The sequence below is a fragment of the Thunnus maccoyii genome, chromosome 21 (genome assembly GCF_910596095.1).
Source record: "Thunnus maccoyii chromosome 21, fThuMac1.1, whole genome shotgun sequence".
In the NCBI taxonomy this organism is placed as follows: domain Eukaryota; kingdom Metazoa; phylum Chordata; class Actinopteri; order Scombriformes; family Scombridae; genus Thunnus; species Thunnus maccoyii.
In genome coordinates this window covers 27,502,225-27,525,897 of record NC_056553.1, presented here as the reverse complement: position 1 = coordinate 27,525,897, position 23,673 = coordinate 27,502,225, and the positions used below count along the sequence as shown (strand labels likewise).

The following is a 23,673-nucleotide window of genomic DNA, read 5'->3' as shown; positions in this document are numbered from 1 at the left end:
GAGGTGGTTCCAATAACGAAGTAATTAAATAATAAAGTATTAATACTCCTATATTAGGGTTAGCTAAAGCTTTGACAGGTAGTGTAGCAGCTATTTAAAATTAAATAATTAATAACAAAAGAGGAGCTGGATTTTTTTTTTTTTTTACACCATTTCATTATGTTTGCCATACATATAGTATTTTGAGATAAAATACTATACTACTTTTGAGTATAGTCTTGCTTTTTTTTAAAGGCCACAGCCTTGTAATTTCTATACTGCCCCTTATCTGATGCATTGTTTTAGATTAAACTATTTAACAGTAAAACCATAAACAGTTGTTAAAGTTGCCTCCACCACAACCAGCTACAACAGTAAACTGCAAGGAAACTGTCAGAGACTGTGCTTCTCTTCTCCAGATAGCTTCAACTAAATTTTTATTTATAATTGTACTTCTGATTAAACTGAACAATAAATGTTAGCTGTCTATGAATTATAGCAAGTTGCCTGGATAGAGTTCTGCAAGAGAGCAAGTGAAACCTGACTTTCACAGTACTGTATGTGATTTTCATCTTTCTAAAAATAAAGAACTATAGAATAGATCAGATTCTAGCACCTAGAGCAATGTTGCAATAAACATTTTCATCACCATAATCAATTTTATCTTATCTTATTTGAAATGGCGAGTGTTTTCCTCTAAAAAACAGAAAGCCAAGGTCATATCTTACTTCCAGCACATCATAGTTGCAGTCTTGGTGGAACTCCACATCAAACTCATGGATAGTGAGAGTGATGCTGCTGCCAGGCGATGTCGTGATATACCAAATACACTCCTTGTTTTCTGGATACCTGTTGGGGTAGTCTGGGCTGTTGAAGGAACCACTGGGACCAGAATGCTCTCCACCGCAACCTGCAGGAACAGATTTCAAGTCAGAAGGGACCAAAGAGGCTGTTACAGTTTGAATAAAGCAAGTGTGCAATAATGTCACCTAAACCTGACAGCATTTCTACTAAAGTGATGATCCAGGCTCTAGAACTATGACTGTACATTTCAAAGCAACAAGGAGGTCAAACAATCACTGTGGAAGTCTCAAGGAGACAGTTTACTTTGCAGGTGACAGCTGACATTGTGGTACATTTTAACATATATTTTACAACAGCATGCATGAAATTAGAGTACGTAAAACAACTGGATGATTCCACATGCACTCTTAGGGCTCTGTTTTGGAGCTGGTGCATGGTACTGAGCATACCTCTGCTTCAGCAAAGTTGCATTTTCCTGAGGCCACTAAGATTATTTCCTTGCTTGTGCCTGTTAAGTATCCTGGTGACTTGCTGTTCTCATCCCAGTGGGAGGGGAGGTGCAGTATAGGGTGTACCATTGCCAATACAGCAGTGTAGAACAAACAAAGTGCACATATGTTCTGCAATATTTTCTCACTTTATTTGTGAGAGCACATATATAAACTTCTTTGAAATTACAAAAATTGTATTCATGTTAGACTGTATATTTCACTTTCATTCTGTGTTTTTCTATGTGAAAAGTGCCCTGAGATAACTTCTGTTGTGATTTGGCTCTATATAAATAAAATTGAACTGAATTGAATCAAATTCAACTGGCAAGTGAACACACAGATGAATGGTTTTATTCTGATTATGGCATTAATGCCAGCAAGATAGAATAAAGATTGAGCAATTCTTGCCAGCATCCGTCATCCACAACAGCTAGAAGCCTATACTGAGGGCCATTTCTTTATCTGAATGACACTTTACAACCATCTAAAGGCAGAAGGTATCTGTTCTATCTGTTGTTTGTAGTTGAAGTGATGATGTTAACTGCCACGATTAATGCCAGATCCACAGCTTATACTTTGTGCAATGTGATATTTGTGACAATGTAACATCAAGAATGTTTTCATTTCACCCATATCCCCACAAAAATCATCAAAAGTCAGCTGATGCATTCCAAGTCAGTTGGAAGCTCTTGACTGTGATCTGTGCTGGGCCCATTGGCAATATACAAAAATAGAGCCCTTATTTTATTTATTTATTTATATTTAAATCTGATGAGCAAAATATTACAATATTTCTGACAATCATATTTTATGAGCTTATTGTAAATTTTGAAGTGTAAAATCTTGTAAAATCTCTGTATGTAGTCCTGTTAATTTTTATGAAACACAACAATAATACACATTTCCCTCTTACCATTCTGATACCACATCATCTGGAAGCCAGACATGGACACAGACGAGTCAGTGTGAAACACCATGGTGAGGGCTGAGGTTGTGGTGCTGTTGGCTGGCGGCGCCGTGTATCCACAGAATGTACCAATCAGAGGAGCTTGCTCATTAGGCCCATTATAGAGCTTGGACAGTAATATTTGGAGAAAGTGGTATGAGTGGAGATTATAATACACAGTTTTGTTTGGCAAATATATACTTGTACATATTTTTGTGACTGACAAAGTGACAAAAAACTAAAGAATTGTTTCTTAGCAAATTAGAATAGACTGTAAAAGACAGTTCTTTTTAATTAAAACACAGCCCTACATTGAAGAGACATCTAATGAAAGGCATGTCCAACAAATCATGTTGGACAAACAGCAAAGACACACTCTGGAATGACCATTTTTCTCATACAGGTTGTAGGTTATGTAGACATCATTTTCCAAAAATCAAAACCAGGCTCCCACAGTGGCAGTTAATTCAAGTCCCAGATAATACATCTATTTAAATCAATTAATCACTTATTAAATCACATTTCACATTCCAACTGACAAACTAATTAAATTAAGCTGTTTAGAAACTGCTTGAGACTTGTTTGTCTTGTCTGTTTATACACGTGTCTTAGATGAATGAACTCCTCTCTGATATGTTATCTGCACTGAGTATTAACGGGTTCTGTCCAATATTTGGTACACTACAACTGTGTTTTGCAGTTGGAAGAACATTTGAATGAATTTAGACCTAGTCAGGTTAGGATTTCAGGAGGAGAATTTATAGAAGAAACACATATAGTGGTATTTAGTGTATGTGAAGAAGAGTTCAGTAGAATTTAAATACCATTTTCTTTTATTTTCAGTGTCACTGCAGCCATCTAAAATTTCCAGCTGGGCAATGATAGGGCCCAGGCTGATGCCAGCTGTGTGTAATTTGCTGTTGTGTGAAATCCCCCACCCCCCTTGAGGAGACAGTGAGTGCAGCTTTAATTCCACTAAACACCATGTGTAAACACCAGTTTATCTATCAATCATTAGACTGTTGCAGAGCATTCAAATCTACCCATCTGGACATTTTCATTTGCCTAGTGCATCTAAAATCCACTGTTCTGAAATAGGCATGCTCCTTCATACCTGTCTGGTCTCCTTAACCTTTTATTCAGACTGCAAGTCCTTTTCCTATTGACCCTGGATTATCTGGAATAATTTGCCTTAACCTTCGGTTAGTTGCTTTTAATTGATTACTTCATGGCCTTGTACTTGTTACCATTATCCTCTCAATGAATTTATCATGTTTTACTGATTAACTGTCAGAACAACTGTTATGATAATCATTGCATCTCTCTAACTCTGTTTGTTGTCCACAAGCACATGATCGTCCAAGCTGTATGCTTTCTCTCTCTCTTCTCCTTCTCTTTTCTCCCTCCACGTCCCTATTTTCACCTCTTTGTCCTCTCTTTTCTCTCAGGCATCTCTTTACTGGACCATCGGCCATATCACAAGGTCTTGAAAATATGCTAAAGCTGTAAAAACAATGCAGTGTGAGAAAAAATGTTTGTTTTCAATAACTTAATGTATTACATTAAATACTGATTTTAGAAGAAGGTACACATAATAAATTGTTGTAGATAGCATTTCACAAAGTATATACAGTTTTCTACAACTTCAACATATCAAAATATGCAATTTAGTAGCCTGGGGGCTAATTGGGCAAAAGACAGATACACATCAGCACCATCAAATAGCCTAAATATCATAAAGCACAGAAAAGCCCCGTGATCATGGTTTAACACAGCTATATGCTTCAGCATCACCAATCAATGAAATATATACTGTGCTACGAGAGGGAGGGGTGGGAAAGATGGCCATGTCTCATTCCTGCAGTGGCTCAGAGTTTGATGGCCAATGTGACACAACCACCAGTTTACCAGGAAATAAAAACCACAAACCATTAAAATGTCCAGGCTATGTGCACAAAGAATAGCTTGTCAATTTTTATTAACTGTCTATTGTTGTAATTGTGTATGTTACTGTATTTGACTGTGCCATCTGTACTCTAACAGCTACAGTGTTGTTGCAATTTCCCAGAGGGCCAATAGGTAAACAAGGATGAGTCTTTTACAGTATTATGTGACAATAATACATCTGACAGTCCATAATACATCTGAGAAGATACAAGCCAGAATGTCAAGGACAACATCTTGGCTTGTCATGTTTAATAGTTTGGATTAGTGCGTGGTCGCTCCAAAATGTGATTAACTGCTTAGTTCAACTCTCAGTCAAACTTGGTATAGCTGGTTTAAATCCATTAACTTATCTCATCAACAATTTTGCACTAATAGCATTATCACTTTTAGCCATTGCAACTTGAATTTGTGTTTCCTTAGATTGAGTTGTCTCTTTACTTTGAAATGTTAAGTACTGCCTGTATGGAAGGTCTGCGGGAGGACTTGAGGAGTGACTTCACTTTATCCAGATCTTATACCATCTACAGTCTCACAGCAAAGATCCATCTCTCTTGAGCACATATTTTCTAATATATACTCATGACGCACACTGATGGTCATTGGGCCTCGTTCACTAATATGTGCAAAGAAATGTTCTTACTTTGCACACTTAAAATAAGCGCGTGCGCAAATTTACTGTCGGATTCATGACACGTGTGCACTGGCCAATTTTGTTCTTATCACTGTGCATATGTTAGTGAATCAGAATCATTCTAAACTGACAGACGCATGCCTGCTATCAGTAATTAGCATGCTACCATGCCCCCATTTTTCTACATAAGGAAAGCTCTGTTGGAGCGGTTCAGCAGTAGAGAGAGCTGTCACTCATTGCAAAGAGGGCTGTGATGGTAAAAATGTAGAAAAACTTTACTGCTAGTGAAATGCAAACAATAGTTTCAGAAGTAGAAGCCAGAAAAGGCAGATGGAGCCTGATTGTGAATTCTGTATACAGCCTGCATACCTGTTGTACCACTACCACACAGTATGTCTGTAGTTTCAGAAGTAGAGGCCAGAAATGCAGATTTGACTGGTAAACATGTCACTGGCACAACTGTTTGGAGCCTGATTGTGAATCCTGTATACTGCCTGCATACCTGTTGCACCACTACCACACAGTATGTTTGTAACAAAATAAAAAGTTGGTGAATGTGTAGAACTGTGGAACTGATCAAAATAAATCTCTACTGCTGTGCCAGGTGCAAGTTGTGTTTCATCTATGTCCACAACAGGCTGTGATATGCCGAAAGCAGAGCACCCCTCCGTGTGCCACTACTGAATTGTCAGGCTGTGAGGAACACTGAACAGGCTGCTGGTTAACCAGTTGCATATATCACAGCCAAATCAGATGGGGGAAATTAATCATTGTCACATTCCAATATGGAAATTCCAATATATAAGCTATTTTCATCTAAAAGTGGGAGCATGACAATTTAAATAAATTAATAATTTCATTACATTTATGATAATGATTTATGGATTACAAAGTATAAGCGATTAATTTTATAATTAGTACATAAATTGTGTATTATTAGCAATTTCACACTGTTAAATGTTGTATATTTAAGCCCAATATTTTTTTTAAATAATTGTGGGTCTAATATACCGTTTACATTGAATAAATATTGACTATATAATTTTTTAAGACCATGGGACATTTATGATTTGTGCTTATGCATGGTCTAAGCCAATTCTAAAATAACTATTTTCATTATCCTGTGGCTATTGTTTATTTTGTTAGACAACTTTATGATCATAAAATGGAGATTTGATGGATCTCTACAAAAACACTGTCTTGACACATATGTTTGTTTCTTTTTTGGTAGATTTAATCAGTTTATGTGTATTTAGTGGAGTAGTGGTAGTAGTAGTAACTAGAGGCAGTAAGTAACTCATGCTTACAGTTTGCTGACAGACTGCTGCAAATCATTAAAACTACAAAGTGAACCAGAATAGCATAGTGACATGAACAGTGTGTCTGTGTACCTTGATGTAGTCATAATGACAACTGCTGGAAGTGGCCTCCAGCTGGAAGGCACTAAAGCTATAGTTGATGGTGTTTCCACTGTTGGCCTGGATGGTCCAGCTGCACTGTGAGTTGATGGGATAGTTGTTAGGAAAGTTCAGTGACTCCACCACTCCTCTGTGCCGGCCTGAAATGAGCACCTTTTGACATTCTGAAAACAAACAAGTTTATATCTCAGATGAATCCTGGGAGTTCAGTCAATATCAGTCATATTGATGAAAATTGGGACCATGGCTTAATAACTGAATTTTATTGGTTTATTGACAAAATTGTAATATTCTGTATTTTTAAATACAACACATCAGGTAGAAGGTATCATAGATATTCATAGTTTTATGTTCTTATTAAGAAGTAAATGTTTTCCAACACATTTGCAGAGATGAACAGTAACAAGTTATATTTACTTTGTTACATGTTCTTAAGAAACATGTCTCAGTAAATTGTAGTTTTTAATTTGATTGTATTGTATTTCATAGAAAATAGGCGTGATGTACCAACATTACCATTATCATTGTCTGTGGTCAAACAATGTCACACATATGCAAATGAAACAAAATAAGAATGCTGTGTATTACTACATGTGTTAATCAAGAAGATTTTTTCAGTTCCAGTTTTTTTTTGTACTTACACAGTTACTCGGATGACTACTTTTACATCTACTTGAGTACATTATATTTTCAAGAGACAGTTCTTTTACTTAAGCTGAGATATTGGCTATTCGACCCAAATCGGCTAAAAAGTAATAAAAACTGTTGAATTTTTCAAAATATTCCTAACACAATTTCCTGCAGCACAATATAACAATATTGCATTTCAGACTCAGTTTGCAGTATCCTGCCTGCCTTACTGGACCTAATGCATGTATAAGTGTGTTTTCGTACTGGATGTGTATGATGCAAAGAAGCCTCCAGTGCTGACGCTGCTGTCAGTGCGTAGCTTGATGTAAAGCTGATTGCTGGAAGAGTTAATGGTGCTGGGTGGCTGGCTGCCACACAGCTTAGCCAGCTCTGTGGCACTGCTGCTGTTACCATCATACACCTGAACAACAAACACACACACACACACACACACACACACATTAAATGGCGATATGGAAACAAAATACATTAATGACATCAATGACTTGTCTATTGCATTAGCAAACAGTAAAGAGAAAAACTTCACTACTGTTTGTTTGAATTTCATGAGTTCAAATGGATGGAAGTTATGGAGTAATGATTGTTAATGACCATTTGAAAGTAAGTAATGCAATTCCCTGCACCTCCTCACAAAAACTGAAAGTGCTTTGTACTGTATTTACTGTTGGCAAAACTATGCTGCCCTCTGCTGAGTAATACTGAAATTCAATCCAACATCTTCACTTCCATTTTCTGTGTTGTGATTTGATTTTAATGTTATAGAAAATTCATGTCATAATGACAAACAATGAATTCAGTTATCAAAGGAAAATACTAAATAACTGTCCTTTTAAAATGTATAATTCCAAATGCTGATGCAACTATGTTTACACAAGAAAAACACAAGACCAAGAACAGCAAATAGGATAATGTAATAAAAAAAACAGTGTGTTGATTTTACTTAAAGATCCCCTCCAGACATGGTTTAAGACATCTAAGAATACTCTGCTTTGAATAATGATCTGTGTCTGATGTGATGTTTTCCATAAAAATGTTCAATTACCTGGTTAGAAATTCTTAAAATGACATCTACTCCTTCTACTACAATAAAAATACAAGATGTATAAATATGTAATTATTTTTCATTTTAAAAGGTTACCTGCTTGACACAAGATGTCTCCTACTTCAATGAAAAGTCCATTCTCAGTGTATGTGCACTGGAGGTTTCAAGTTTCCACACTTGTGTAAGATGCATATTGGACCATAATTGGCTTCCAAATTAGTTGTGATGTCACAAATTATGCTTGTTTTCGGTGAGCACAGAGAACTTTCCACTTTCAGGAGATGAATGTGAAAACACCCTTCTAGTGTCAAACTCTGCACATACATACATCATTCACAAGATGTACAAACATTCAAACACAAGATGATGGCCAAACATTCAACTGAATGTTTGGCCATCATCTTGTGTTTGCCTGAACTCTGTTTTGACTCTGTTTACCTATGCCTCGGGTTCATTATTCTCCCGTGGTCTCTGTCTGCCTGCCTCGCCCAGCATCTTGCTAGCCTGTCTTCATCTAACAGCTCAGCTATCTCTGCCTGCCCCACTCCACCATTGTTCTGGCTCAGCTCTCCAAACCTCCATCTCCACAACTTCACAATAAAACTGTGTCTGACTCCTACTTTGAGTCCAAAAGCTTAAACATCAAAGAATGATCTGGCCACCATGAAACCTCCATAAAGCAATCTTCATCCAAGGAATATTACTGGGATAGCACAAGCATCTCTGACAGCAACTAGGCTATGGTAAATCAAATCACTCAATTAATTAATCAAGTGGCTATGTTAACATTTCAATTCACCCTGCCAGTCTTTGCAGCGCCATAGGAATCCACCCTACATTCCATGTATTTCAGTTGAAACCAGTGTCTTCCAGCCTCTCTGCCCTCCTTCTGAACCCTCTCCTGCCACCTGGATCGTCAAAGACTATCGTGCTTACTCGGTTCAATGGCTCCTGGATGTCCACCGTCGTGGCTGGGGTTACCGATACCTGGTGGATTGGGAGGGGTATGGCCTGGAGGAGAGGTCCTGGGTTCCTTGGCTCTAAACTCCAGTCTTTGCGAGATTGTTCAGTTCACCAACGTGGTGCTAACGCTACAGCCAAGTTTAAATTCCTAGTCAGTATATATCTTGTGTTTGCCTGAACTCTGTTTTGACTCTGTTTACCTGTGCCTCAGGTTCATTATTCTGCTACGGTCTCTGTCTGCCTGCCTCACCCAGTGTCTTGCTGGCCTGCCTTCAGCTGACAGCTCAGCTCTCTCTGCCTGCCCCACTCCACCGTTATTCTGGATCAGCTCTCCAAACCTCCGTCTCCACAAGTTCTCAATCTGCATTTGAACTATTGCAAGCCGTGTGTCTGAGTCCTGCTTTTGGGTTAAATTAGCTTAAACATTACTAATAATAACATCATTATTTGGTAACATCTGAGGGTTGGGGGAACCATGAGAACCATGAGAATCCAGTGGAGGAGTTGGGGAAACATGAGGATTGGAGGGTCCAGTGGAGGAACAGTTGCTAGCTAAGAAAAAAAAAAAAAAAAAGCTAAATAAAGACACATAAGATAAGCTGAGTCCAGTGTGAAGTAAACAGGCATTCTGTTAGTGGAGAGCTTGTTCATTGATTGCTGGGGGGACCACTGTCCGTTCAAGATTGGTTTGAGATTGCATTTAACTTTTCTCTTACTTGACTTATATTTTCCAACTTCGGATTGATGGTTGTTGTTTGATAAAGACTTTTAGCTGCTGCTGAATCCTCTTAATCTGTTTGAGGCACTCCAGTGAGTTTCCATGTTTGATGAATGGTCTTAATCATCTTAACATATTTCAGAATAACTTTTTTTGATGCTATATTCTGAGTATCCAGTTTTCATATATTTGTATAAGTTGACATATAGCTGTATTAACTGATTGAACTGAAGTTGTTAGCAAACTGTTGCTTATTTCCATATCCAGCAGTTACAGAGCAACATCATTCATTTGGAGTTCTGTTTCTGTCCACCTGGTAAATGCAAGTCCAATATTCACTCTTTTAGTTACATTTTTGCTCTCGACCAACTCCTGAGGAAAATATCTGGCTCTTTGGCTGCTAAATGCTCCACTGTGTTCACTAGCTAGTCCAGTATCTAGTGTCGATTATAGCCGTTGAATACATTTACTATTAATTGAATATTACTCAGCTTTGATTATAAATCAGCTTTTGATTTGGATTAATATATTAATTGATTATGCCTGCTCTAGATTGTGAGGGATTTACTGATTGATTAGCTTTTGATTTAGGTCTTTTTCCTTAGTGGTTATTCAGCTCATGGATGATGTATCATGAATGCTTTTTAAATGTATTCTTAAATGCTGACTTTTAGCATAGATATATATGATGTGGAAATATAAAATAAAATGACAACTGTACTGTAATTCACCACATGAAGTTGTTTAACCTGGTTCTTTTCTCCATCACCTTTTTTATATGTATGTATTTATATACCTCCAACTCTTCAGAGATGTGTGTTTCCACCATTGTGTGTTTGAAACAAACTACTTTTCCATGTATATCTGTGGATATCTCTCAATACCAATGTTTTTTTTTTTTTTTTTTTTTTTTTTTTAAAGAGGACCTATTATGCTCATTTAAGCTCTAAATTTTTATTTTTGGACTCCACTAGGGTAGCTCTGCATGATTTACAGTTCATGCAGAGCTACCCTATACTATGTAATAGTATAGGGTAGCTCCTCAATATACTATGTATATTGAGGGGCTGCCCTTCATGCAGCCCCTCAATATACATAGTTTCTCTTACTCCATTTTAGCTATTGTCTCTTTAAGGCCCCCCTCCCGATGAGCCCACTCTGTTCTGATTTGCCAGCTTTATGTATCAGAGTTGTGTAACTTTACAGTCAATGTAAACCAAACATTTCCTGCTTCACTGCTTCAAATTAAAAGCTTTTAAATGACTAACTAACAGGAGACTTTTATTGTGAATAATTTACAGGAAGTAAAAACATGTTCCTCACTGAATTAGCGGAGCTTCGTGGGCACTAAAAAAACATATGGAGCTATTTGGAGCTATTTGTTCAGCGGAAATAATGCGGGGAGGAAGAGTACAAGCAGAAACAGACAGTGAGATGTTTTATGAAGAGCTGCAGACGCACGTCGGCCACTTTTAACATGAACATCCGACATTGTGACATTATAAATATGTCTAAAAATAAGGAAAACCATAATACGTCCCCTTTAACCTTAATATTCAACTTAATATAGTCAAGTGATCAGCCCATAAACTAATCATCTTCAGACCACTGCATAATGCACTCAAATTCTATGGAGGTACAGTACTCACAGACAGGTAATCATAGGAGCAGGCAGAGCTGGATTCCAAGTGGAAATCAGAGAAAGAGAGAAGAAGCTGGCTGCCCTGGCTGGTCCTGATGTTCCAGTAGCACTCAGCATTAGGGTGGTAGGGCAAAGGATAGTTAGGGGAGGAAAATGCCCCAGATGCAGTTGTCAACACCCCTCCACAGCCTTGGGAAAAGAAATGAAATCAGATGGACAGGCACGTGTGTTTGTGTGTGTGTGTGTGTGTGTGTGTGTGTGTGTGTGTGTGTGTGTGTGAGACCAGAAGATGCAAAGGAATGAGCCAATTTAGGCATTTAGATAGGCATGATAACAGAATCGGTAGATGTTGACAAAACTAACTTACTTGTTAAATTCTTATTAGTGTAAATGCTGACAAGCATTCACTTAACCTGGCTAAAAGAGAAATTCTAGCATAACAAAAATAAACCAATCAAATGATGAATCATTCAATCAATCAATCAATCAATCAATCAGTCAAAAATCAACCACTCACCAGTCTGTGTGCCATCCCAGTGGGCAGTGAATCCACGACGTGTCACAGTGACATCTGAGTGGAATCTAACCCAAAGACGGTTACTGTGGGATATCAGGACCGGAGGCCCCTGATTGGCACAGAACTTACCAATTAAGGGAGATGTCTCATAGCCACCATCCCTGTAGAAGATGGAGGAAATTCAAAATGTCAGTGATATTAAATATGACCACAGACAGATGTTCTGTCAGTGTCCCTGGTTCACCTTTTTTGCTGGTCATGTTAAAGTAAAAAAATTCACTGGTTAAATTTTTTTTTTTACATTACATCCAGTTCCTCTCGCCCATTAAAAAAAAATCCTGAATCTGTGAATTTCTGTGATTTCCAAGTAAAAAGTGCTGGGACCATCTGGACAACATATAACAGTCAAGGTAAATTAACAGTTCTCCTTTAGCTGACATTTGGCCTTTTTCAAAAATGCTTTGTGTGAGACCACATAAATGGCAGTCTTTTATATGATTAGAAATAGGATATCTTTATATTATTTGAAGAAAAAAAAAAGAAGTTTGCACAGAGTTATCAGAGATTAGTTGGACTGCAGGTTATAAGGAGGACACACAGGCAGCATTAGACCACAGTAGTGTCTCAGTCCATCACCAGTCTGACCCATACAAAATACAGTGTTTGTGTTATCTATTTTTTTTAATGTAAAATTAACATCATTTTTGCTTTTAGAATTTTGTTTGTCCATTTTAAATGGATGAATGTTGAATCCTGTCCAAGCCAGTAGGGGGAGCACTTGTAACTCAGGGAATGCTTTTACCCATACAATCGAGAAAGACCATTTTTCTCATCATTTCTCATTGTTTGTCATGTGTTTAAACACTTATTGTAATGTGTGGAGATGTGGTTAGTTAGTTATGGTTAGTTAAGCTCTCAGGTATTCATCAGTATACTTTTTCCTTTGCAAGAAGAAAAGTCTTAGGATAAATCAGGTAACAGTAAGGAGATAAAACAAGAACTGACGTACAGCTGATGACAAATTGTAGCGTATGATAGGTTATAACTCTAGTAAGAAATATGAAAATTGGTGAAAGTCAGTTTTCATTGTGTACATTTGAATTAATTTTTGTTTGAAAATAGGTGTGTTAAATACACAGTATTTTTCTGTTAGTGGAAACAATAGTCAGGTTATTTATGTGTTGGGCTTCAGAAACTCTAGATATGTCAAAGTTGATGATTAAATAACAGACACTGAATTCGATAATGAATTTATTTTGTCATACAATACATGACCTGTCTCTCCAGTTTAACACATTTATGTCTAGATGCTTGCTATGCAAAGGGTAATTTAAATATACAAACCTCTGTTCATTCTTGCTTATTAACATAATGCATATTGTTACTAAGTTTCATTTTTGAATTACTTTAAGCTAGCAGCAGATTTCGCAGCCTGCCAATTATTCCATTATTCAAGCTGGAACCCTAACCCTAACCCATTCATTTGTGTGAGAGGCAAAGGAGTGGTGAAAAAGGTGTGAAAACCACAGCTGAAAGAAAACACTTGGTACAGACAGAAAGTGCATTTCAGAAATAATACAACCCTACAAGGATTTTTAAAAAAGCCAAAGCTACCTTTTTTTTGCAGAAGTTCAGCCTTTTCTAGCAATGCAAAAAAATGTAGGAAAAAAATCTAATTCACAATTACATGCATAAAATGTATGTGTTTCTTTTCAGTAGTTGCTCTTTCATCCTGTGTGGTTATTTTGTTGCAGCCTGGTGTCATTTCCATTTGATTTAATGAAGGTAAACACAGTGAACAACTGTGTGTAATGGCACTGCACTCTGGCACGGCACTTCTCTAATCAGACGCTGCAATTTTATCAACATATCTGTACTCCTGCCTTCAGAGGCTGCAAATATTTAATGAACTGAAGGAGGAGCTTTTCACACAGTAAAGGTAAAGGTAGAAAACAGTTAATCTAAGAATCATTCCTGCCTTGCCTCACATACATACATTTTTTGTGGTAATTTAAACTGGTCGGTGAGTGGTTTATTAAAATAGTTAATCTATCAGCATTTTCAACATTAATAAAAAAGTGTGGATTGTGGTGTGGATGATAAGTGTCAGTTAATTGATATTGCACTAGACACACACATGGTTAAGAGACGTCTTTTCTTGGCGCAAGGTTTAAGAACTAATTTCAACCACAATACCGACTACTTGCTTTGTGCTGCCTCATTTGCACGAATGTTCTCCAACCTGTGCACCACGCCATGAGTGACGAGGCCATAAATGAAATGTACTTTTGTATTTAATACACAGATTGGCTGATTTGTACCATATTAGATCAGCTCAATCTGGAGCATACACTGGATATGCACAGCAAAAATGGTGAAATTTGAAAAATTTGTATTTGTGAGTTAATTTAAAAAATGTTTTACAGCTGCCTTTATGGCTTTATTTACACCAGATTTCGCATGGTCAATCACCAGCTCATATACTGGACGTCTGTTAAATTGTGCACAATTTCAAGCTTTATGGGTGAGATACACTGTTTGTCTACATATTGCACCGAAACACCAAAGAACAAAGTAATGTCTCCAGTAAATAAAACAAAATCAAAAATGTATGTGGTAAATATTGACAATGAAGGTCTAGAGAATGCACTGATACCAGTTTTGTAAGCCAGAGTCAAAAAACCACAGACTAGTAAGAAAAAGTGAGTTTTGCATATTTGGTGAAAATATTTTGAGCAGTGCAGTACTTTAATCGCTAAGTAAGTCACAAAACTGTTCCACATATCATAGGAGTATTATGTTGATAATATACAGGGCTTGAAAAGATAACGTGAACTATAAAGGCATACTTTTGGCAATTCCCATTTTATAAACAATACTACTGATTATATTATTCAGTGACTGGGGACCCCTGTGGGGTCCCTGGCGGAGGCATTCAGATGTTACTATCTAAAATTTATAGAGATGCAGTAGGTGAAACTGTATAGCCATTCTCACTTGGCAGGCCATAATTTCAGACTCTGAATATTTTAAGTCTGTACTTACCTGATTTCCACAAAGTCAAAGTTGCAAGAAGGAGGGGAGCCCTCCAGCTCAAAGTTGGTGAAGTTAAGCATAATCTGCATGTTGACTTGCACAATGATCTTGTAGATGCAGTCTCTATTGTTGGGGTAGTAGTCAGGGTAGTTAGGTGAACTGAAGGACCCAGTGGGAGAGATTAAGGTCTCGCCACAGTCTGAGATAGAGAGATAGATCGACAGATAAATAAAAATAGGTAAAAAAATAAATGTAATTCAATGAGACTATTAACCAGACTAACTTATATACAACAATGAATAGCATAACAAAAATTCTATTTTTTATGTTATAGAGATGATGAGAGAGTAATGCAGTTTAAACAGACACTTGAAATCTGAGTATTTCGTTACTACTTACTTTGAAGTTTGGATTTTGTCCAAATTAAAAACTACCCTGTATATAAAACTTTGTATTTCCCTAAAATCTTTTCCATTCAATTAAATTTTTGTGAAAAACTCTTACTTCACCCAAAAACAGTCTGGATTACTTTTGCGTTACATATAGAGCAACAGACTTGTACCAGGCCTTGGACCATTTGCTACTTGGCTGCAAGAAAACCATATGATTCAGCAAAATAAGCTGATTAATAATTATATAACTTCATAGGCTATTATAGGCCATTTTGGGGAGACATACCTTGAGCTCTGTGTATAAGGTGCTGTCTTGCCCTCTCCCCTCTCACTCAGTGCCCAGGCATATTGATTTAGATTAGAAGAATAATTACAGAGATCATGTCTGAGCCCAAACCCCAACCCTTGGGATCCCTGACATGTAGTACATCATAGAATGATGCGTTGGCTTACTTTTCAGTGGTTTACAGAGAGGATTTTTGTTAATCACATTGGGAAAAAAAGAAAAAAGAAAAGTAAAACAGCAATGGTTTTTGTCAATGGCTCAATAGGTGAGTTCTCTTTACGGTGGTAATAGCAACCTACTTTTATGTCTCTGTTAACAGTTCATAATAGACAGCTCCTTCTAAATTGTGATTCTTTACATATCTGCTATTCTGTCACTCTAATGGATTTCTGATTAAGATTAAGATTCAACATTTAAGGTTTTCTGCATAGAATAAAAGACTGCATCTGCACTTATACAAACTGCTTCATTTAGGCCACTACAAATAGTTTATTTTAACTTTTAGTGTTTTAAACCTGTGACATGCTTCAGTATCACACATAACACTTGATTTGTTGTATATGCTGTTAATAGTGTGTTCAATCATGTTCTTTTTCTGAATGTCTGTTTTTTATTTTGGATTGAATCTGTGTGTTTTTGTTTGTCAGCAGACTTGGAGAGTAAAAGAATATATGTGACGGCATTATGTAATTAGTATACCAAAAAAAGGTAACTGTATTCCGTTACAGTTATAGAAAAAAGACATAATCAGATTACTGTTACATTTAGTAAAAAGGGGGATTATTAGCAGGATTACAATTTATCAACCATCCACAGTTTGCTGAGCAAGAGCACTTGTGCTTGCTTGCAGCCCTGTCTTTCTGTCACCGTAAAAGCTGCAGCGTGCAGTTGGCACTCCCACTATGCCTGCAGGGAGTGGAAGCAGAGCGCTGCAAAAACACTGCATGAAAGCTACAGCATGCAGTTGGCACTCCCACTATGCCTGCAGGGAGTGGAAGCAGAGCACTGTACAAACACTGCTGTCCTGCTGTCGTACCCATATTAACATTATAGTAACAGCATGAGAGGACGTGCTCTGTTGTAGTCAGCGCTTGGTTCAGTTTGTCATTTGATAAACGATAGTTTAAAATAAATAAATCTCTGGCTCTGCTGTCATTTGCTGGTTGAACACTGAAACAGACACTTGCTCTGGACCTGCATTTAAACTGCCACTGATTTTTCTATTGTCTTACAGAATTAAGTAAAAGTCATCTTATTGATATTTATTCTCTCTTTTTTGCAAATTTGTTATTGAGGTAATCCAAAAGTAACGGAAAGTAATCAAGTTACCTTACTTTAATATTGTGATACTTGGATTAGGTTACTGATTACATTTTTTAACAGGTAATTAGTAATTGTATCAGATTACATTTGAAAAGTAACCCTCCCAACCCTGTTTGTCAGTTTGTTTTTACATGAATATATGGAAGAATGTGTTCTGTGTAAGTTGTTTAATGACAGAACCAAACTGAACCAAACTGTATCTTTCCTAACTTACAAGCGATTTAAAAGAATTTGTCTTGACCTGTTGGATGAGAAATGTACATATAGATACAGACCCTCATTTGACTAGAAAACCATAATGACTTAATCTGAATGAATTTGGGGTTTAAATATGATACAAAAATCAAATAAAAAAAATAAAATAAAATAATACACTGAATTTTAAAAACAACAATATTCACTTCAGTTCATCAACATTATTAATTAGTTTTGAGAGGTCTTTTAGGTCTTTTGGTTTTATTTGCATATTTTGGCACAGCAAGTTCAACAACTCAGATTCTCTCACCCTGACATCCTCTGTTACACCAGACAGTTACCTCCTCTATGTTCTTCGATCTGTCTTTTGTCAGTTACATCCTATTGACCACAATCTAAAAAGATGATTTCTAGCCTCTAAGTTTATGCCAGTCCTACCTATCTCTCTCTCTCCCCTCATTCCCTGACATCTCTCATGGTACAGTTAATATCTACTCATACTAATATTACTATACACAAGGCTCGGAGGTTTTATTAGGCAGCAAGTCAGCAGCAGGTCACATCATTACCCTAACACTCCCCTATAGTTATGGGAATAGTAGCTGAACAGAAATCTGTTTTCATGGGCTCTTTTCATAGCTAAAAATTTGTAATGAAACTTGCATTTGCAATGTGTAGTCTGGTTGTTCAAGACTAATTTATTGGTGGTCTAAAATATTTTACTAAAAACAGAAAAAAAAGAATGTGCAACATCCTGGTTCAAATTGTTATACTTGCAATATTACAGTCTTACTGGTTTTATCAATTGTATCAGGTTAATTGGTCTTATTGGTTTTTACTTCTGAATGTATGAACGCTTTGCTGAGGCAAAGAAAAGTTTCTTCAAGGAGACAATAACTTTTATCATATCTTATGTACCTGTGGTAGCATTGATGGAGACATAGCTGGCAGAGAATCCCTCAGTGGCTAAACTTGAGTCAGACACAAATAGCAAGGTCAGCAGGTTGTCAGTACTGGTGATGGATGGAGGTACTGAACGCCCACAGTACCTGCACATACAAAGCATCCACATCCATTTACTTACAACAAATAGAATGCAATTATCTGCATTATGCTGATTTTTAAGAGCCTTCATAAACTGTAAATTGTGTAGTCACAGTATCATATACCTGCCAATGAGGGTTCCGGTCTCCACAGTGCCATTGTCGTAGACCTCCAAGTAATCAAAGTTACAGTTCACGTGGTACTCCATGTTGAAGGAGTCAAACGACAGCCTAATTAGGTTTCCTGGGGCAACACTGATGTACCAAGTGCAGTTGGCACCATGTGGGTAGTTTGTGGGGTGGCCAGGGCTTGTGATAACACCTGAAGGACTAGTAAGGGTGTCACCACAGCCTAGTGCAGATGTAAAAGGACAACTGGTCAACTTAGAGATCGGTAGATTTTGAAAAGTTGAAAAGTAGCTGTAAAAGACACTCATTTTAAAAAGAATACTGGATAAAATGCTAGTGCCTGTGTCATGTTATGTGCATCATGTACAGTTCTGAAAGGTTTCAGCAAGTTCAAAACCACAAGTAAAACCTCCAGCTGTCACCAAACATGGTTGAACAGATGACTCTTGCTCATATGAAGTTCTTTTGAAAGCTGTAGGAAGCTTGTGCTTCTTATCTGTATTAATGTCTGTGCATGTTGTTCTTGCAACAGTACAGTAATAAGTAAAATCTTTGGTGACATACAAGTGAAGTCTGCTAATTATTGATACTGCTCTCACCCTCCAAGGCAGAGCCATAGGCTGCTTCAAAGCCATGGTTGCTGATAGAGGCATCGGTCTTGAAGCGGATGTACAATGACCTCTGGGTGGACTGGAGCCTGGGGGGAATCTCAACACCACAAAATGTCCCCAGCAGAGGAGAGCTAGACGTTGAGCCATCCCTGACCTGAAAGACAGAGGAAACAATCCTACTACAACTGATTCCACTATCCCCTTCTCCATCCATCAATATATCCAGTAGGTGTGTGCCCGAATCCAAATACGTTATTCGTCAAAGCACAAATAGTGGGCTTTTTACGAACATTTATTTCGTGCAAATATTTGTTTTCGGGAGGTAAAAAAATTGGCATCCATGTTGGTTACATAGCTATCTCAGTCTCTTTCCTCTGCAGCAGGTCTCAGCGAAGGGAGTCACATCCACCTGCTACATGACACACATTTCCTTATCACTCCCGGAGTTGGGGGTGTTTGCCAGGGATAAACCTGAGCTACTGACACAAGCAAAGTGCTTACAAGGGACTCTCCATAACCTGTTGTTCCCCTTCTCCTTTCCACAAAGTTAGGTTGTAAAAAATAGGCAGTAAATGATAAGTGCAAGGCAAGAATCGCCTTTGAAGTTCTTCTCTACATGTTACACGCTGTGCTGTCTCTGTATTATGGATATATAAATAAGTAGAGGTCTTTCTGTGTGTTGGCAATGCACTTGGTTTAGTTCAGTAGTCAGAGCAGTTGTCTATGTTCTGGGAGACTCAAGTTCGAGACCCGGTGTGTGGACCTCCGTCGTAAGATAGTTTATTCATAAACACTTATTTTAACACTTTAATATACTAAAATTAAAAGCGTAATAAAAACAAAAACTGGATTTTTATACCTATTTCCATTTTTATTTAAATACAAATACAAATGTAAATAATTTAGCTGTCTCAACAAATATAGATACAAATACAAATACCGGGCTCTCTGCACATCTCTAATAGCCATAACACATACCACACATCTATTTAAGTGGATTATTTATTATTACTGATTTAGTGAAATAACACAAAAGCATCATGTTTTATGTCATGTTGTCTGTCAAGTTGTGTGTCACCATAGGTACAAACCAAAGCAATACACAGGTACAATATGATGGATAAACAGGAGAGCTTATTGGTTTTATTTAGTACAGTTAAATGTGTGTGGTTGTGTATGTTAATAGCATTGTTCGAGCTAATTAAATGTGTTATTTGTTTATATGTTGTGACATGTTGTGAAATGTATGAGTATGAGAGAGGAGGACAATAGATGTGCTCCCAGGCAGAGTACAACAGATAACAGAGTTTTAATTTAGTTTTTTCTTTTTTCAAATTTTCTAATATTTCTTATATTGTCCCTTAAAAACACTTAAGGAATTTAAAGGCATCACTTGCAGCAAACACCAACAACTGGCCCCAGATCTTCCAGATGGGAGCCTGTCCACTGTTCTTGAATAAGTCATTATGAGCAGTGGAAGAAGTATTAAGATCCTTTACTTGAGGAAAAAGTAGTAATAATAATAATAGTAATGATAATGCATTTAATTTGTACTGCATTTTTAATTCATAGTGAATATCAAAGCACTACAGTATTAAAACACATAAAGAAAATAAGAGTTAAGATGAAAAAAGTAATAGTAATACCACATTGAAAAAATACTCTGTTACAAATAAATTTAAATAAAACATTTCATAACTAGATTCAACAATGTGATTGTATGAATTAGTTTAACAATGACCTACCTCGACAAAGTCGAAACGACAGGAGCCTCCCTCAATGTCAAAGGACAGGAAGTTGAGTTTGACTACATAGCCCTCAGGCTGGTTAATCACCCACTCACAGACCTTGTTGTGGGGATAGCTGTTGGGGTGGTAGGGCGAGTGAAACTGCCCAGTTCCAGACAAAGTACCTCCACAAGCTGGGGACAGGGAGGGTTAATGGCTATTGGGATGAATATAGATGAGACTGTATGAATTCAAATCTTTGCCTGGATCTGTGATAATTCCTTTATCGGGACATACTGGTGCTCCTTCATTTTCCTGTCAAACATTACTTTATTTAAGAGGTCAAAACTGCAGCAACACTTGTCTAAAACTAACACTAACATAAGGAAGAAGATGAATATACTACCGCACCACCACAAGTGTCAGTATTCTACCAAGACAATTTTTAAAGCAAATTTTCTCACCAATCTTTCCTCACCTTCAATAAGGTACACTTGTTTTTGATTGTTAAACAGAACAGGCATAATTTAATTCATGAAGTAATGTGTAATACATTATACAAAGTAAATAATCCAACAAAATATATCACAGAGTAAACCATACATAAACAGGATATCATATCATGTGTGTGTTAATATGTGGAATCTCACCAACAGTGTAAACAGCCCTGAAACCGGCCTGGCTGACTGAGCTGTCAGACCGGAAGCGAATCCATAGGAAGTTGGAGGATGAGACTATGAGGGCAGGCAGTGAGCTCCCACAGTATCTCCCTATCAGAGGATCAGTCTCCATCCTGCCATCACGGACCTAGAAGAAAGGGGAGCAGGGTAAGGAGAAGTGGGTAAGAGGAGGAGGGCAGAAAGAACAAACAGGAGGAGAGGTTAGGGAAGAAAAAACTATATCCAGTATGGTGATTAGATGGAATTTTATATATTTTGATGAGCAGGCCTTCTTGAATGATCTTTTGAAAAGTGATACTCATGATACTGCTAAAATCCCAGATGTTGAATCAGCTGTTGACAGTTTTTGTAAATCTTTTAATTCAGTGGTTGATAAGCATACACCTTTAAAAAAATATAGAATACAGAATTGGTCAAGTCCCTGGTTCTCAGCAGAAATCTCCTTACTTAAAGAAAGAAACAAAGCCTGGGCTCTTGTCAGGGGTACCGGGGACCCTGATCACTGGCTTGCTTTTGGGCAGCTTAGAAACAAATGTACATCTGCAATAAGACAGGCTTAATCTTATTATTATTTGTATTTAATTCCCAAAGCATATTCAAATCCAGCAAAATTCTGGAAGGCAGTAAATTCTCTCAACCATAAGTCTTTCCCTTCATTTCCTATTCTCACCACAGCTGCTGAGTGTTCAATTCCAGACCATAAAGAGATTTGTGTAGCTTTTAATAAACATTTTGCATCTTTTGTTAACCTATTTGTTGAAACTTATATAGGATATCCTCTGTCTGCTATTGATCCTGACACCAAGGTAATGCCAAGGCATGGTTTTACTTTACAGCTGTTCTCTCCATGTGACGTAGTCCATGCATTACTAGCTGTAGACATAAAGAAATCGGTTGGTGAGGATAAACTTAACCAATACTATTTAAAGCTTACCGCTCCAATTATAGTCAACAACACAACACATATTTTTAACCTTTCAGTTTTAACTGGTACAGTTCCTAAGGTCTGGAAGGCTGCTTATGTAACTCCATTACACAAACAATTATAGGCCTATCTCTAAACTATCTTGCCTTGCAAAAATACCAGCATCCCTAATAAATAATCAGCTTATATAATTTCTCTCAGCACATTCTATTTTTAGCACATTCTTTTTTAACCAATCAGATTTTAGAGAAAAGCACAGCACTGTTACTGCCACTCTTGTTGTTTTTAGGATGTGTTGTTTGTACTTTGCTCAGCTATATTGTAAATGAGGTCTCTGCTTCAATATATTTCTGAGTCTAAATTAAGGTTGAATGAAAGAGGGGGTGAGGGGGTGAAAGATTAGAAAGGCTAGAAAGTTGCACAAAACACTCCCTCTCAGAGCCCAAATTTCATATATTAAAACACTGGTACTGTAGACCCCTCCCTAAGCTGTCTTCTTCCAACAGCATTCTTTGGAGTTGGAACCAGATTGTTCTCCTACAAGTGGTGTCCTCCTTTCTTAAAATGTGCTAGGAGGGAGGGTGCTAGCATAATTTGAGTGTGTATTACCCTTTAACAATGGGTTTTAGTGGCATAAACCTAACAACATTTTTCACATTTCCAGATATAAATCATGATATGTTTTTTGAACTATAAACAAGTCCTACTGCTCCTACCTCGACATAGTCGAAAGTGCAGCTGCTGTGACTCTCCAGGTTCATGTTAGTGAAGTTGAGGGCCACCTTCTCACCCACCGGCAACCTGATCAAATAGATACACTGGCGGTTGTGGGCATAGTCATTGGGCCAGTTGGGGGAGATGATGATACCCTCACTGTCAGTGAAAGTACCACCACAACCAGGATCACCTAAGACACAACACACACCAGGATGAGCGCTTCCACTACCTGTGCAGTCAATTACAAAAAGCAGGGCGTTAACGCTGCCAGGGGTAGGAGATCTATTCCTTGATGTTATGGGTGTCATTCACAAAAGCAAAATGCTGAAAGTACTGATAAAGTATTAACAGAGGTACAGAAAACTTAATCTAGAGTCTCTTTTATTTTAATATCAAATGGTAGGTATACACATGCACACTGTGCAAAACATTAGAAGTTGAAACATTAGAAGAAAACCCACACAACAAATCTATGTTGATTACTGTACTGGAAGTGAATAGAAATCTCAGTCATTAAGTGTGTGTTTTAGCCAGAGTTGAAAAAGAGCACCTTTGTAGCCTGCAACAAATCACTTCAACAACTCCACTTATGACACATCACAATGAGAGAGAGAAGGTTGCATTAATTCAATGAGGCCACTTTACAGTCAATTAGAACACAACTCACCTGTTGTTAAGCAACAACATCCCAACAACAGAGCCACTGGACTGTCTCCTGAACTACATTGTTTACCAGCTTACACTGTTTTGAATCCAGTTCTACTGAAATTAACTCTGTGCACAAATATCCCTTCACTTCATCACTTGGAATAAGTTAACTGGATGTGTTGTGGGTGAAAAACTGCCAAATATAAATGTTC

At 37.4% G+C, this 23,673-nt stretch overlaps 1 protein-coding gene across 2 annotated transcripts in view; it reads right to left on the bottom strand.

Annotated features, from left to right (window-relative positions):
* Positions 1 to 23,673, bottom strand: part of cubn (cubilin (intrinsic factor-cobalamin receptor)) — a 184,286-nt gene that overhangs the window by 115,822 nt on the left and 44,791 nt on the right. For both annotated transcript variants that reach the window (XM_042398686.1, XM_042398687.1), the window contains 13 exons: positions 22,813 to 23,003; positions 21,142 to 21,298; positions 20,510 to 20,685; positions 18,753 to 18,918; positions 18,151 to 18,376; positions 17,900 to 18,030; positions 14,795 to 14,984; positions 11,750 to 11,910; positions 11,240 to 11,421; positions 7,111 to 7,267; positions 6,190 to 6,380; positions 2,188 to 2,347; positions 708 to 889 (listed from right to left, as the gene is read on the bottom strand). In XM_042398686.1, coding sequence (XP_042254620.1) covers positions 708 to 889; positions 2,188 to 2,347; positions 6,190 to 6,380; positions 7,111 to 7,267; positions 11,240 to 11,421; positions 11,750 to 11,910; positions 14,795 to 14,984; positions 17,900 to 18,030; positions 18,151 to 18,376; positions 18,753 to 18,918; positions 20,510 to 20,685; positions 21,142 to 21,298; positions 22,813 to 23,003 — 2,270 coding nt within the window. The remainder of the gene's footprint in view (positions 1 to 707; positions 890 to 2,187; positions 2,348 to 6,189; positions 6,381 to 7,110; positions 7,268 to 11,239; positions 11,422 to 11,749; positions 11,911 to 14,794; positions 14,985 to 17,899; positions 18,031 to 18,150; positions 18,377 to 18,752; positions 18,919 to 20,509; positions 20,686 to 21,141; positions 21,299 to 22,812; positions 23,004 to 23,673) is intronic.